This window comes from Convolutriloba macropyga, chromosome 7, assembly GCF_964194025.1.
Source record: "Convolutriloba macropyga chromosome 7, txConMacr16.3, whole genome shotgun sequence".
In the NCBI taxonomy this organism is placed as follows: Eukaryota; Metazoa; Xenacoelomorpha; order Acoela; family Convolutidae; genus Convolutriloba; species Convolutriloba macropyga.
Genome location: NC_134474.1, coordinates 18,682,798 through 18,697,309, shown reverse-complemented (window position 1 = coordinate 18,697,309; position 14,512 = coordinate 18,682,798). Strand labels below are relative to the sequence as shown.

General features: G+C 37.7%; 6 protein-coding genes across 7 annotated transcripts in view; 4 read left to right on the top strand and 2 right to left on the bottom strand.

Annotated features, from left to right (window-relative positions):
* Positions 1-14,512, top strand: part of LOC142342672 (failed axon connections homolog) — a 548,023-nt gene that overhangs the window by 242,789 nt on the left and 290,722 nt on the right. The gene's annotated exons all lie outside the window — the stretch shown is intronic.
* Positions 1-14,512, top strand: part of LOC142342673 (failed axon connections homolog) — a 546,280-nt gene that overhangs the window by 242,789 nt on the left and 288,979 nt on the right. The gene's annotated exons all lie outside the window — the stretch shown is intronic.
* LOC142342670 (cleavage stimulation factor subunit 1-like) overlaps positions 1-14,512 on the bottom strand; it is a 518,885-nt gene that overhangs the window by 218,396 nt on the left and 285,977 nt on the right. The gene's annotated exons all lie outside the window — the stretch shown is intronic.
* LOC142342671 (RNA-binding protein Musashi homolog 1-like) overlaps positions 1-14,512 on the bottom strand; it is a 452,119-nt gene that overhangs the window by 151,630 nt on the left and 285,977 nt on the right. The gene's annotated exons all lie outside the window — the stretch shown is intronic.
* LOC142342666 (putative transporter YutK) overlaps positions 1-14,512 on the top strand; it is a 280,988-nt gene that overhangs the window by 242,784 nt on the left and 23,692 nt on the right. The window lies entirely within an intron of this gene.
* LOC142342662 (tryptophan-rich sensory protein-like) lies at positions 10,330-13,535 on the top strand. Its single transcript, XM_075394122.1, has 2 exons — positions 10,330-10,661; positions 12,667-13,535. The coding sequence occupies exons 1-2, from the start codon at positions 10,344-10,346 to the stop codon at positions 12,847-12,849; spliced, it is 501 nt and encodes a 166-aa protein (XP_075250237.1). The 5' UTR covers positions 10,330-10,343; the 3' UTR covers positions 12,850-13,535.

The window sequence follows — 14,512 nt, the reverse complement described above, 5'->3', positions numbered from 1 at the left end:
GGGCCCAAAGATTAAGGCATTTGAGAAAAACGATTACATGAGGAGAAGTTTTCCTGGGACAAGGAGGCTTATATGAGCATGAGACTCTAGAGTATTTCAACACGGACTTGAAGTACAATCACCAGTGGCATGGATTGCTGATTTTTGAATTTTAGTTAGTGAAGTGAAACAAGTCTGGCATGTGGCCAGGGAAATAACCATTAGTTTGATGGCAATTTTTTTCGGATCGAAAATCATATTTTGTTTAGTACGTGTGTTTCTTTCAATCGATATGCTACGCAGTGGCACGAATCCTGTAATTTCTCTTTAACTATTTAACCCAATAGGGGAACTAGGTTATTTTCATCATCTAAAACAACGTACTAAGGACGGAAAATTGACAGTAAAAAAGACAGTTGAACTGTGTGATGGTAATGCATACGTTGTAGTTATAAAAGCAAAAAAAGCTAAACTGTACCAGATATGACAGAAATTGAGATTGACTGGTAGATTAATTTAAATGTATGATATGTTGGAATGCAGAACCAAAAATGGTCGATTATTGCTACTATCTACCCGAGTTGTTCGAGGTCAGGTCGATAGTCAGGCACCAAGTGTATCTGATTGTTGGAGTAACCTCAAAGAAAAGATACGTGGTGCCATTGACGCAGCTGCAACCACCAAATATAGTAGATAGAGCCGCAATTAGTGTTATGGAGTTAAATGGGATGCATCAGAGAATCGAGGAACAGTAAAAGAAGATTGACAACAGCGAAATGCTGGGAACTGCCGGGGCTCGGCTCGAAGAGGAGCTCCGGCAGTTAAAACTTGAAAGTGAAAGGTTAAGCGATCAATTGCTTGAGACCAATGGACTGCTTGAGTACGCTGGGAATCAGCGGGAGTTCTGCAGGAGGCAGGTGGAAATAATGAAGAAAAAGTTGGCGGAGGTTACGAAGGTAGCCGAAACAAAGACAGGAGAATTTATCGCTTTGGTGGATGAGCGGGAGTGTTTAGCTCGGGATTTTGAGAATGCCGATATAGATATCAGAAAACTCATCCAGAAGAGACTGGAGGCAATCAAAGCGCAGAGCCCGTTCAGTCTACCTCCGAACTTTTATGAGCTTCTATTCCTGCCACTGGGGGCCACAACCAGTACTATCCAAAAACATTTCAAACGTTCGCAATGCTCTGTCATCCGAACATGGGTGGTCGGGAGGACTTGTTCAAAATTTTGTCTTTCTCTTATTAGCTCTACACTTTCTCATCTTTTGAATCTTGTTGTATTTTAGATCAATAATTCTAACTCTATATTGAACAGTTTTGAATATTTACATCTTCATAATTAATTAAAGTCTTAGACTTAGAAGATTTTCATCAGTAACCCCGAGGTTTTAAAGTGCTTTCGAAAAACCCCCAACCCAGCCCGTAACCGTACACAGTGCACGGATATTACAAATATAGGGGGCGGTAACTCACGTTAAAGTATTAGTTCAAATTTTAATTTTGACTAGATGAGGATACATAGGGCAAAAAACATTTTGTGCATGACAAAACGAAGTTTGCAAAACCTCCACAATAGGGATACCTAAGTTTAGGGCAAAATCGAAATAACCCTGAAAAGACATGGCCAAAATCGACAATTCCGGAATAGGAATGTTTTTAAATAAATTGATAACGGATGTAAATATGAGTTGTAAATAGGCTAAATATTGTATGTGAGTGTCACACGTATGTAAAAAAAGGTGTACTAAAAACCTTGGGTTTCAAGGTCAAAGATTTTGTTTAAATTTTGTTTTATTACTTGATTAATGTCTGACACAATCTTGATAGGTGTCGACAGATTGAATTAGACAAAGCATGGGGCATTTTGAGCATGGGCCAATAGACATCGGGCTTTGAGCAATACTAACAATTGTGACATATCAGTATTTACTTGGTTAAATTACCTCGGTGATGGAACCGATATTGGGTACGGACAAAACTGAGGAAAAAAATCATTCATTGAACAAAAAACCTATCTTAGAGTTAATCACTCAATTAGGTCTTCATTTATTTGAAACCATTCTCTTCTGCTTTTATCTACATATTAATTAAACTTCAATCCTTGTATTTTAAACAAGTACCACGCTCGATTACAAAAGATAATACATATTGCGCACGGGCGGCTGATATAGTGGCGACAGAGATTAAAAGTAAATAGAAAACCACCTACCAATAATATTGAGCGTTGTACTAATTTCCAACTTTTAAACTCGAGTTCGACGTCTTAACATCACGACCCAGAAGACGAATTGTGGACTGCTGTCGGGATTCGACAAGAACAACTGCCATCTTGGAACTTTCAAGTGAGGACTCCCTAAAAATTCGAATAGCATAAATCAGGGCGTACATATTTTTTTGATAAAAAATAGCGTTCAGAAATATCAGTAATTTAATTTGACTGAATTTGACTTAAACTCAAGCATCGAAACTCGAGTTTTTTGCATTTATTGAAGAGGGAATTAGAGTTTCAATCATATTTAAAAGCTGTTAACTGGAGTGTCGGAAAAATAGTTCGAGTTGCGAATAGAATTAGTGAAATATTTTGAATAACAACAGCTTTTAAATAAAATAAAGATGGTGCGGCACTCCTCAAAAACGCTGTCACCGGAACCGTTTACTGGATCAAATGATTCTGAATGTTATATTACAAACTTTGAGCTCTTATTACAACTTCAAAAGTGGCAAAGAAAAGAAACAGTAAACGGCGCCGAGACCGAAATTGATGAACGTCCGCATTATTTCGCGTTAAGGTTACAAAAGTCGGCTATTGATTTCTATCGTACACTTTCGGTGGAATGAGGTTATTGATTCACTGGAGGGAAACATGTACTCCTCAAACATTGATCTTCTGTCGGGATACTTTCAAATGGCGTTGGAGGAAGAGAGTCAAAATGTAACAGCTTTTATAACACCTTTGGGCCTATATAAGTGGAAAAGGCTCCCTATGGGACTAGCTTCTGCACCAGGGGCTTTTCAAAACCTAATGGAAATAATTTTTGCTGATCTCTCTTACGAGATAGTTTTAGTTTATCTAGACGACCTTATCGTTTTTGAAATTTCGAAGAACATCTTAAACGGTTAGAGCTGGTTTTCCATCGTTTATCGGATTAAAGATTAAAGGATCAAAATGCAATTTCTTCCAAAAGCGCATCAGCTTTTTAGAACATATTATATCTGAGAGTGGTGTCGAGGTCGACCCAGAGAAAGTAAGAGCGGTAGAAAAAATGAAAGAACCATCATCCCTAAAAGACGTCAGGGCTTTTCTGAGCCTTGTGGGCTATTATCGAAAATTCATTCCGGGTTTCGGAAAAACAGTAGAAACTCTTTACAGGTTACTAAATAAATCAAATAAATTTGAATGGAGTACAGAGCGCACAAGTGCGGTAGCAGAGTTGAAGAAAAAGCTTTTGGAAGCCCCAGTTTCAGGATATCCAAAAGATAGGGATCAATATACATTAACTACCGATGCATCGTTGACAGGCATCGGAGCAAACCTTACACGGTAACAAGGAACTGAGGATAAAGTTGTTGCACATGCTAGCAAAATTTTGAGTAAAAGTCAACGAAACTACTCAGCAACTAAGCGGGAATTTTTTGCAATAGTTCATTTTACCTATTATTTTAAAAACTATTTACTTGGTCAGCATTTTTTGATTATAACGGACCACAGGGCTCTCGTGCGGATCTATAGTTTTAAGGAACCATACGTTATGGCCGCAAGATGGATAGAGAAACTTGGGCAATTTAATTTTGACATCAAGCATAGAGCAGGAAAAAAATCCCATAAGCTGACTGTCTTTCGCGCATAAACACAGAAGATGAGGACCAAACAGATTTCGTTAGCGCTATTGCGCTAGACGTAGAGCAAGACGGTACCGACAATAGTAGTCGAGGTTGGCAGTTACACAAACTACAGAGAGCAAAACTGCGGTATTCGCAGCAAAGTGACAATATACTCAAAGAAGTATAATCATGGGTCATAAACAAGAAAAGACCCAAACCACGGCAAATGAGAAACTGAGCTTCAAAGGAGTTATGGAAATACCGGGTTCAGTATAAAAATCTTTTTCTCATAGAAGGGATTTTGTATCGAAAACACCAAACAGAACCTAACTTTGAAACTAATTACCAAATGCTGGTACCCCGGGGGTAGAGTGACCAACGTTCTTGAACTGTTGCATGATTCGCCTAGCGCAGGACACTTTGGTATAGAGAAAACGTACAAAAAAGCTTGCGAAAGGTTTTATTGGCCGTGCATGAGAAGGGACGAAAGAAACTGGATAGAAAGTTGTGACGTTTGCCTAAAAAGGAAAGGCACTAAGCAGAAACATCGTCATTCACTCACAAAATGGAAACCTAGTCACCCATTTTGGCAAGTATCTCTTGATATCATGGGTCCACTTCCCGAGTCTGACAGAAACAAGTACATTTTGCTTATCGGTGATCAATTCACTAAGTGGTACGAAGCAGTAGCGTTACCCAATCAAGAGGCAAAAACTGTGGCTAAAGCGTTTGTTTAACACTGGATAGTAAGATTCGGCTGTACAGTCAACCTACACAGTGACCAAGGGTCAAACTTTATGTCTAAACTGTTTCGTAGTCTTTACAGTGAACTAGGAATTCAGAGGACATCAACCACATGCTACCATCCACAAGGGAACGCGATGATTGAACGAACAAATCGAACAATAGAAGAATGCCTCTCCAAATATATAGGACAATAACAACACGAGTGGACTAATTTTCTACCTTTAGCGATGATGGCATATCGATCATCAATTCATAGTGTAACAAGATACAACCCAGCGTTTGTTGTACTGGGTTTTCCACTGTCGCTACATATAGACTGCATCTATAGCACACCACAGACCACAAAATATGCAGCAAAGTGACCTGGTTTTCACGATGAAACAGAAACCACAGGAAACGCACCAGTTGATGCGAGAGTATATGGATGTCAAACAAGAACAGCAGAAGTCATATTATGATCGCAGTAAGTATGGGCCGAGTTATAAAGTTGGCGAAGAAGTGTTAGTTTTCAACCCAACGGTTAAAAAAGGAAAAACAAGAAAATTTACTTCTTTCTTTAGAGGAACAGACATAATTGTTGAAATTATAAACGATTTGAATTTCAAGGTAGAAGATAAAAAGACGAGGAAAGCTATCAAGGTTCATTATGACCGAATGAAGAAATTTAAAACACGAGAAAAACCATTCACGCCTGATCCTTAGGCGAAACGAAAAACAACCATTAAGGAGCAGAAGAATAGCGATTTGAACAGCTCAGACGATGGCGATATAATTGAAATAGAATCATCAACAGACAGTGAAAGCAATCTAAACACAGAAAATCAATCCGAAGCTGAGGATGCTAACGATTCACTAAATGTTACAAAAGAAACGTGTGAGAATGAAGCAAAGAGTCAGAGCAAGAAACCTCTAAAGGGCAAGAGAAGGCACAAAATGTTCCCGAGGGAGGAGTAGCAACTTCATTAAAAGCTACACTGAAAAGAAAAGGCAGAAACAAAAATTCCAAAACCAGAAAAAAAGACAGAGGAATCTAGTAGTAAAACAAAAAGTACTAAAAAAATTAATAGTAATCCCAAGGCAACAAAAATGACTACAAGGTCTAGCAGTCGATTAAAATCGGTGCCTGAGATTTTAAAAAATTACTTTACTGAGCAAGATGAGGAGTACTTTAGCAGCCAGGAAACTGATGATGTTTTTGTCTAAGGAAAACCCAGAAAGAAATATTGGAATCGAAAAGAAGGACGAGTTCGTCTGGAGCATCGTGTGATGGAATGTCACTATGTTTGTATATGGCATTGTTAGCCATTTTTGCTTCTCCTTCACTTCGTATTAAATTCTACGGCTATGTTTTGGCGAATATCGTATCAACAAAAATATATTCATTGGATCACAGTACAAACTGTGATAACAAAATTCGAGTGTCGAAAACAATAGAAGAAGGTAGTTTGATATATGCTGACGTTCAGCTCGAGATAAAATTAAGATTTTGCATGTATGAAGCGGAATATACTGTGTCTGCACTAAAAAAAAGCAATGTATATGACGATGTTGTCTTTATTACCAAAAACTAAAGACTCCTAAAATCCATATATCCATTAAACGAGGGAACCTGTAGGAGCATTTGGCAAAACAAAAAATTTGCTTTACCAGGGTTTGGAGATAAAATCTTTAAAATCAACAATTCAGTAACGAAAAAGATTTTACATAGAGCAAGTGAAACTACTTATGCCGATGAGCATAGCCAGAGCTTCATGAAAAAAAAAATAATCGTGAAGGTGCTATGTATGCTAAGCCTGTAGAGTGGGTTTCACCTACAGGAGTACAATTTATTGGAAATGTGATGATCAATGCAAAACTTTTCATCGGAACAATTTGGGGAACGCTGATATAAAGAAACCTCTTAAGATTTAAGGATCCCCTAGGTTTCTCGAAAGATGTTTTTATCAAAACCACATATACCACAAGGTGAGCAAACATGTCAAACGATCAAACACTTTAATAAGGAGGACCCTGTAAAAATTTTTGGTAACAACAAGACTACTTTTATCAGCGGAAAAATTTTACACAAAAACAAATATGAAGATTTTGCATTAGAAATCTTAGAGGAAAAAGCAATTAGTTTGTGTGGACAGCAGGTGAAAACAACTGGAGTTCCAGGTGTTTTTACTCCGAGGAAAGTTCAGAACTGAAAACTGGTAAACTTAAAATAACCATGGAAATGTTTCTTTCAAGCGTTGTTGACACCTTAAATTTCGAACTTCTCAAGGAGAGAGAAATTTTTTAATGAAAATTAGAACGCTCCAATGCGAGATTCAACGACTAAAAATTCAAACTATGATTGAAATATCAAAAAACATTGTTAGACCATCGGTAACGCTCTTCGAGAAAGGAACTCTCGTCGAAAGAGCAGGATCTGTGTTATATGTTCATAAATGTGCAAAGATGGTAGCAACAATAACTAAACTTCCTTTTTGCACAGAAGAAGTTTCTGTGTTAGTAGAGGGTCAGAATTTTTCGTCTATTAGATTAGTCGTTTAGGATTTTTCGTTTAGGATTAGTCATTAATGGAGCCTCCTGGCAACAACTGTTGCGGAATCTCGACCCTGTAACGGGAACACGTATGTATAATCAACTACTAAAATTAGTTAATGAGCGCCGAGAACAAAAGAAAATGATTGAAGAAAAAGAGTCCTTGAAAGTTTCGTTTGTGTTAAAAAAAACAAATAAAGAAATGAAAATGAGTTGTCTTGAGTCCGGGACCAAAACAAATGAATGAAAATGACTTGTCTTGAGTTCAGGACAGAAAAAAATGAAAATGACTTGTCTTGAGTTCAAGACCAAAAAAAGAGAAAAAAATTAAAAAGCGTTGTCTTGAGGTCAAGACCAACAAAAATAAGGGGAAAGCAAAAATGAGATCAAGACTGGAAATATTGAGAAACTTCAGAAGCAAAAATGGTTTTTGTTAAACATAGCAGGCAGTGAGACCCCACAAATTGGTGAATATGTGTACTATATGCCAGAGTTGTGGAAAGCTATTTCGGAGATTTCCCCGGGAGTGTACTGAGAGGAATCTTGTCTGTCACGGACTCGGAAAGTGTCTACACTAGAACTTCTGGCACTCGCCAATATTCGGTCCCGAGTTCTGCAGACTGAAGTGGAACTGCATAACCAGTGCGCGCAGTTAGAGAAATTGAAGAGCACAAACTCTTTACTCCGAAAGGATCTTGTCGAGCTTCGGCAAAAACTAGACAAACTTTGCCAAAAAGCCAAAGAGGCAACAAGAGAAGCATTGGGAAAACTGAGCGCCGAGTGTGAGGCGCTAAGAGATAACCTAAAGGCGGCGGCAGCTAGAAATGCCGAACAAGAGCAGTCAATCGACTTACTTAAGCAGGAGTTGGCCGATCTAAAAGTCAATACTGATAAAAAGAGCGACGCCATGGAGAAAATGGAAAAAGAGAATGACCAACTGAGGTCAGAACTTCAGCAGTTGGAAAACTATAACCAGTACTTGGCGAGTGAGTGCCGAAGGAAAGACACTGTAATTGATAGACAAAAGCATCCTTGAAGAACGAGAAAGCCAAAACGAAGGCCACAGAAAAGTGTTTATTCGAGATTCGGAATAAAAATATATTGAATCGGCCTGCGACATTGTACGAGATTTTGTTGGTAAAAAGTTCTGCTTCAAAAGATCAGATCAAAAAACACTACCACAAAATGAGCTTGTTGACGCACCCTGATGCTGGTGGAGAAGAGGAGTTTTTCAAGACCATTAGTCGAGCATACCAAATACTGATGAACGATGGGGCGCGAGAAGCGTACAACATTTTCGGGCTGGAGGAGGCAGAGAAAGTCATGAATGACGAAAACTGATAACTAAACTTTTTATATGAAAAGTACAAACTTTTTGAACTTTAAAACGTTCATGCATTAAGAGCTGTAAAATTTTTATGATTTTATGTGAGTCAGTGGCACGCTCTATTCTTTTTGAGAGAGGGCAGTGTGAGTGTCACACGTATGTAAAAAAGGTGTACTATATGCCAGAGTTGTGGAAAGTTATTTCGGAGATTTCCCCGGGAGTGTACTGAGAGGAATCTTGTCTGTCACGGACTCGGAAAGTGTCTACACTAGAACTTCTGGCACTCGCCAATATTCAGTCCCGAGCTCTGCAGACTGAAGTGGAACTGCATAACCAGTGCGCGCAGTTAGAGAAATTGAAGAGCACAAACTCTTTACTCCGAAAGGATCTTGTCGAGCTTCGACAAAAACTAGACAAACATTGCCAAAAAGCCAAAAAGGCAACAAGAGAAGCATTGGGAAAACTGAGCGCCGAGTGTGAGGCGCTATGAGATAACCTAATGGCGGCGGCAGCTAGAAATGCCGAACAAGAGCAGTCAATCGACTTACTTAAGCAGGAGTTGGCCGATCTAAAAGTCAATACTGATAAAAAGAGCGACGCCATGGAGAAAATGGAGAAAGAGAATGACCAACTGAGGTCAGAACTTCAGCAGTTGGAAAACTATAACCAGTACTTGACGAGTGAGTGCCGAAGGAAAGACACACCTTGGGTTTCAAGGTCAAAGATTTAGTTTAAATTTTATTTTATTACTTGATTAATGAGTGACACAATCTTGATAGGTGTCGACAGATTGAAATAGACAAAGCTCGGGCTTCGGGCAATACAAACAATTGTGACATATCAGTATTTACTTGGTTATTTTACCGCGGTGATAGAACGGATATTGGGTACGGACCAAACTGAGGAAAAAACTCATTAATTGAACAATTAACCTATCTTAGAGTTAATCACTCAATAAGGTCTTCATTTATTTGAAACCATTCTCTTCTGCTTTTATCTACTTATTAATTAAACTTCAATCCTTGTATTTAAAACAAGTACCACGCTCAATTACAAAAGATAATACATATTGCGCAGGGGCGGCTGCTATATGTACATATGGAAAAATTTTCGATTGAATTTTTAGAATAGTTCCTAGAATTGTTTTAAGTGTGGTCTCAGGCAAATGTAAATACATAATTATTTTTTTTAACAATTTGTAAAACAGTTTTAACCTGACGATGAACGTTTGTTTTAAGTTTTGAAAACGTTTGTTTTAAATATCGGAAGTAAATTTAATTTGACAAATTTGACAAAAGTTCGAAAACGTTTGTTTTAAATATCGGAAGTAAATTTAATTTGACCAATCGGTTTCTTTTACATTATTTACTCATGGTGAGATCAATTCTTCTCTAGATGAATTCAGTTTTTGCGTTTTCTAGCTGAATTTTACTTCTTTTCTGAATTCAACTAGTTAACTTCAAAAGAAATTCGGCTATTTTCCTTTTGTCCCCCCAGCCTAGTGGGCGCATATTATTAGCACCCCCCAGCAGAAATATGTTTACATATTGATTTACTGTGTAATGACACGTGCTCTGTAGATGGGGGGCACAAACGGAAAAGATCCAAGAAATTCTTTAGTGCAAATAGTAGTTGCTAAATTAATTTTGCCGTTCAGTATAGCTGTGATTGGGTCTTTTTATTTAATTTTTTTTCCACGCTTATTTATTTTTGAGTGTTCTAAGTTGCTCTCATAATGAAATAGTTTGTTGCGAGAGAATGAGAATCAAAGCTGTTGTACCTTAAGAAGTTTTTTTGAACCCATTACACATTTCTGAGCTTCGCCCCCAATGAATTAAGTAGCCTGTCATTGGAGAACAATTCATCCGACGTTTGTCAGCTTATGTTAATTTGTTAACTGTGTTACCGGTTTGAGTTTATTTCAGATTTGATCAAGATGATGAGCTTTAAAGCAGTCGGATTAACCGTTTTTCCAATTGGATGTGCTGCGACTACTGGGGCTTTATTCGGTCCTAAAGTTGGAGACAAAAACGACTGGTACAACAAGCTGATATTCCCGGCTTATAATCCACCGGACTGGGTTTTCAAACCAGTTTGGGCTTCCCTCTACGGATTAATGGGCTTTGCCTCCTATAGGATACTGAGCAAGAGCGGCGAGGTTGATGTTACTCGGGCCATGACAACCTATGGTACCCAACTAGCCATTGGCATGATGTGGACTCCTGTCTTCTTCGGAACTCATCACCTGAAAACGGTAATGGTTTTTCACTGACCTTTTTAGCACAACCACTTGTTTTGTGAAGTGTTCGAAAATCAAACGGAATCAAGCAATTATATTCTAGGGCTGCGATATTTTATTTGATCTGTGCGCAGAAAAGAGAAATAACTCGCTACTATGAAAAGCGAAATCGGCGAAAGCAGAGTATCTGATTTCCCCATGATTATAAAATAGTCAGTCTATTTCGCCCCTCAGTCTTTGTTATGAACCCCGCTTACAAATTATTTGTTACCTTGCTCTTTACTCTGAAAGATAAATATCATGTTGGGATGGGGCGTGAAAGAGGTTTGAAATAAATGAGGATCTTTTCTACTAGCGCCCCCAGCCTTATGTAGCCGTTAAATTTGCACCCCCCCCCCCCCAAAGTCTAAGTTTTCGCGAATTGTGAGAGCGATATTTGCATTTCATTGAAACAAGAGTGTCTAGGTAGATTGACGGCACTTTTTGAATAGTTTCCTTAAGAAGTTTTAAAAAATCAAGCCCTTATTGTAGCTGATAACACCAGAAATGATCTAATACAGAAATTTTTATTGATGCTTACGTTATATGCAACAAATTTTGGTTGAATACGTAATACTTTCAAACCATAGCTGTGCTAGCTTTTAGTAAGCGCATATTGCTCATATGTTCACGTATAAGATTACTTAGCTTTAACAATATGTTTACACATTTATAAATGGGGGGTGCCTAACTAAGCGGGGGGGGGGCGCTAGCAGAAAAGATCCATAAATAATTGGAACTGAAATTGGCAAAAACTTGAGCATTTTTTCCAATTGAAAAACTCGAGAAACTTGAAAAAGAGACTCAAACTCATCACTTAATGGGCTTTCTAACCGATGCTAATAGCTTTTCTAGTTAGCCGCAATGTCGAGCATAAACACTTAGACTAAAACAGAACAGAGAAAATATTTCCTATCTATTATTAGAACGCTCTTATTTTTGATTCGATCAAAATATAAATATAAAGTATAAACAAGAAATGCATTGCTTGAGTGATTATTCATTTCTGGAATTGAATTTTGTGAAACTCAGAACTATTCGCCATCCTCAGAACTTGTAATTTTCTCATCTTAGCAAAATATCGGACGCTTGCGTACCTAAACTCTTGAAAAATATTTAAAAAAGGAAACATGAAGACCGCACTTGACACTTAAACGTTAGGAGGAACCCTCCTAGGAGCTCGAATAGAGCGTTACTATAGAACGACACAAATATTTCCCCCAATTGGAGGAAAATTGAATTAGTTTTTTCTCCGGCCGCAAACCTGAAACTTGAGAGAAACTTTCCTGATGACGAATTTCTGTTGTAAGTAGTTTTAGGACAATACGGTTGAAATAAGGGTAAATAGATAAATGGTTTCCGTCTGTAATGAAAAAAGAAGGCTACAGGTAGTATAGCCATCTGCGCACTTTTCGTTAAAAAATCAGAACAATTATTGATGGAAAGTCAAATTTAACTGCTTTATGATGGCAATTATTTTAATAACTGATTGATATAATTGTCAATTAAATTGATTGATTGTTACTTTTTTTCAGCCAATTAATTGCAATTAATTTTTCCAATTCCCTGGGTGTAAAAGTTATGTGCTCGCAGAACTTCAGAGGCAGAATCGATCATAATAGTCTCTCAATTTCCGTAGATGTTCTCTCCCAGGGTTTTGCTCGCTATCAATCATTGTTATTTTTGAAAATTTTTCCTTAGAAAAATGGTAAAACGTTGCATCTACCTTGCCATTCGTTGAATAATGGATTGAAGCCTGCTTTTGTAGCGTAGCGTTTCTCTGTTGCCTGGCTTAGACCTCCTCGTACGTCATCTGGAGCACTCCTCCACGTTAGATCATCCTCCTAGCACTCCTCCTGGCCTAGACCTTCTCGTAAGATCATCGACAGTTGGACATCGACAAATAATGGATGCATTTTAAATGATATGACCATAATAACTTCTTGCTTTTGTTTTCTAATTGTTGGTGTCATATTTTCAGTCGGCTGCCATAGTGACTGCATTCGCCGGTGGAATCTTCATGACCATTAGAGAGTTTGCCCCGATTGATGAGTTGGCTAGTCAGCTCATGTATCCAGCCATGGCTTGGGTCAGCTTCGCAACTCTCCTCGGATGGCACGTTGCTTACCTGAACGAGGATAACAAAGCCCTAAAGGAACAATAATCCAAATTAGAGGATGTGATCTCTTTTCGAACGAAGATTGAAGACTGAATTGCCAAAGAAGTGCATGGCCAAACTCTTTCAATAATATTTACTAAGTCTCAGTAATAGTGTGATCGTTAAATTTTATCGCTACTGGCTGGCAAATAGTATCTCGCATGTGTATTTGTTCAGCAGTAAACTTTCGCAAGATTGTCAAAATCGCAACTTGATACGGAGCCACACTATTCACGATATTTAAATTTGATGAATAACTTTGATAACTAAAATCACTCCTCCTTGATTATGGATTTTGAAGATTAAGAACTTTGGTGGGCAATTTTATTATAGATTTATTACTAAACAACGAACTACGTTGGCGATTTATTCAAGTTGCGATTGTGTGAGCCTACATCATTTTAATTTTGTATTACTGGTTGCCGATAACGGTCTTGTCTTTTGCGTTAAGTACTGAACCATTTAGACTCAGGGGCAATATAATAAAACTAATGGACCTATGACTGACCAAATAGTAAAGATCTATATACATAATCTGCAAAGTATCATTTAACACTACGTATTGCAATCTCACTTGTAGGTAATATTTAGTACTATTCACGTAGTTTGCATTGAAATTGTTATTATGAAGCCAAATTATTTGTAGTTATGTAATACTTATCACACAATTTAATGCGCTAAAAGTCTGGGAACCGTGTTTTTTCCCCAAGTTGAGGTCTTACGTCCCTTACGAAACACCTTTATGAGCATCATAGGTTTTAGTGCCTCAAAATTGAAATCGTACATGGCCTCTCTGTGCTTTCGCACAGCAAGTTCCGATCTTATTTTCAAAATTGCTATAATATCTGTAAGATTGTTTGACTTTTTCGACACCACAGAACATGACTCTGCTGAAAAACAGCGCGATTGTTTGATAAACGAAAATCACATTTTCAGAAGGTTCGATTACCCTCCATTTGTTCGGAGAAGGAATGGCACCTGTACAACATACCTTGTCGCTCGGTTCCGTATTTAAATAATTGGCGAGTAAATAGCCGTATAAAACAGCACTCTTAGAAACTATTTTAGCTATATCCTTTTAAAACTTTGTTGTAATTCTACTAAACGGCGGAAATTATTAATGAAGTGACAATTGTAGGCAATCAAAAGGTATTACCGTTTAGTTATACTGACTTCCAGTAACTTTGGAAAACCAAAGCACGAGTGTGCTCCTATGTTTGTTTGCATGTTATTATAGTAGAACAAGGAAAATAAAAGCATTCAAGATAAAGCCAATCATTTCCGGACTCCTTTCAGTTTTCCATTCGAAAAATGCCGGTAAATTTTTGCAAGTAACTTGAAAGGAACAACCTCGTATTTTCTTCTGCTCAGTTTTAGCAAATGATTATGGCGTAGGTTATCAAGCTCGAAAGTTTTCAAATTTTATGAAGATATTTTCTCTAAAATTTGCCTGTTTGCGCCAAAAATAGGCGACCATATTTTTACCTTTCTGCTGAGTTCAGGCTGTGTTTTCTTTTTATACTGGTTTCATTTTTTGTTGCGTGACCTTTTTCACGTGCAATTTCTCGATTATTGCATACACATAGAGCTCATTTAAAGTTTTGAAGCCAATCATGTGTTTTTGGGCTCCAGCTGGAATTGACACGTGGTGATTAATTATTACTTACCT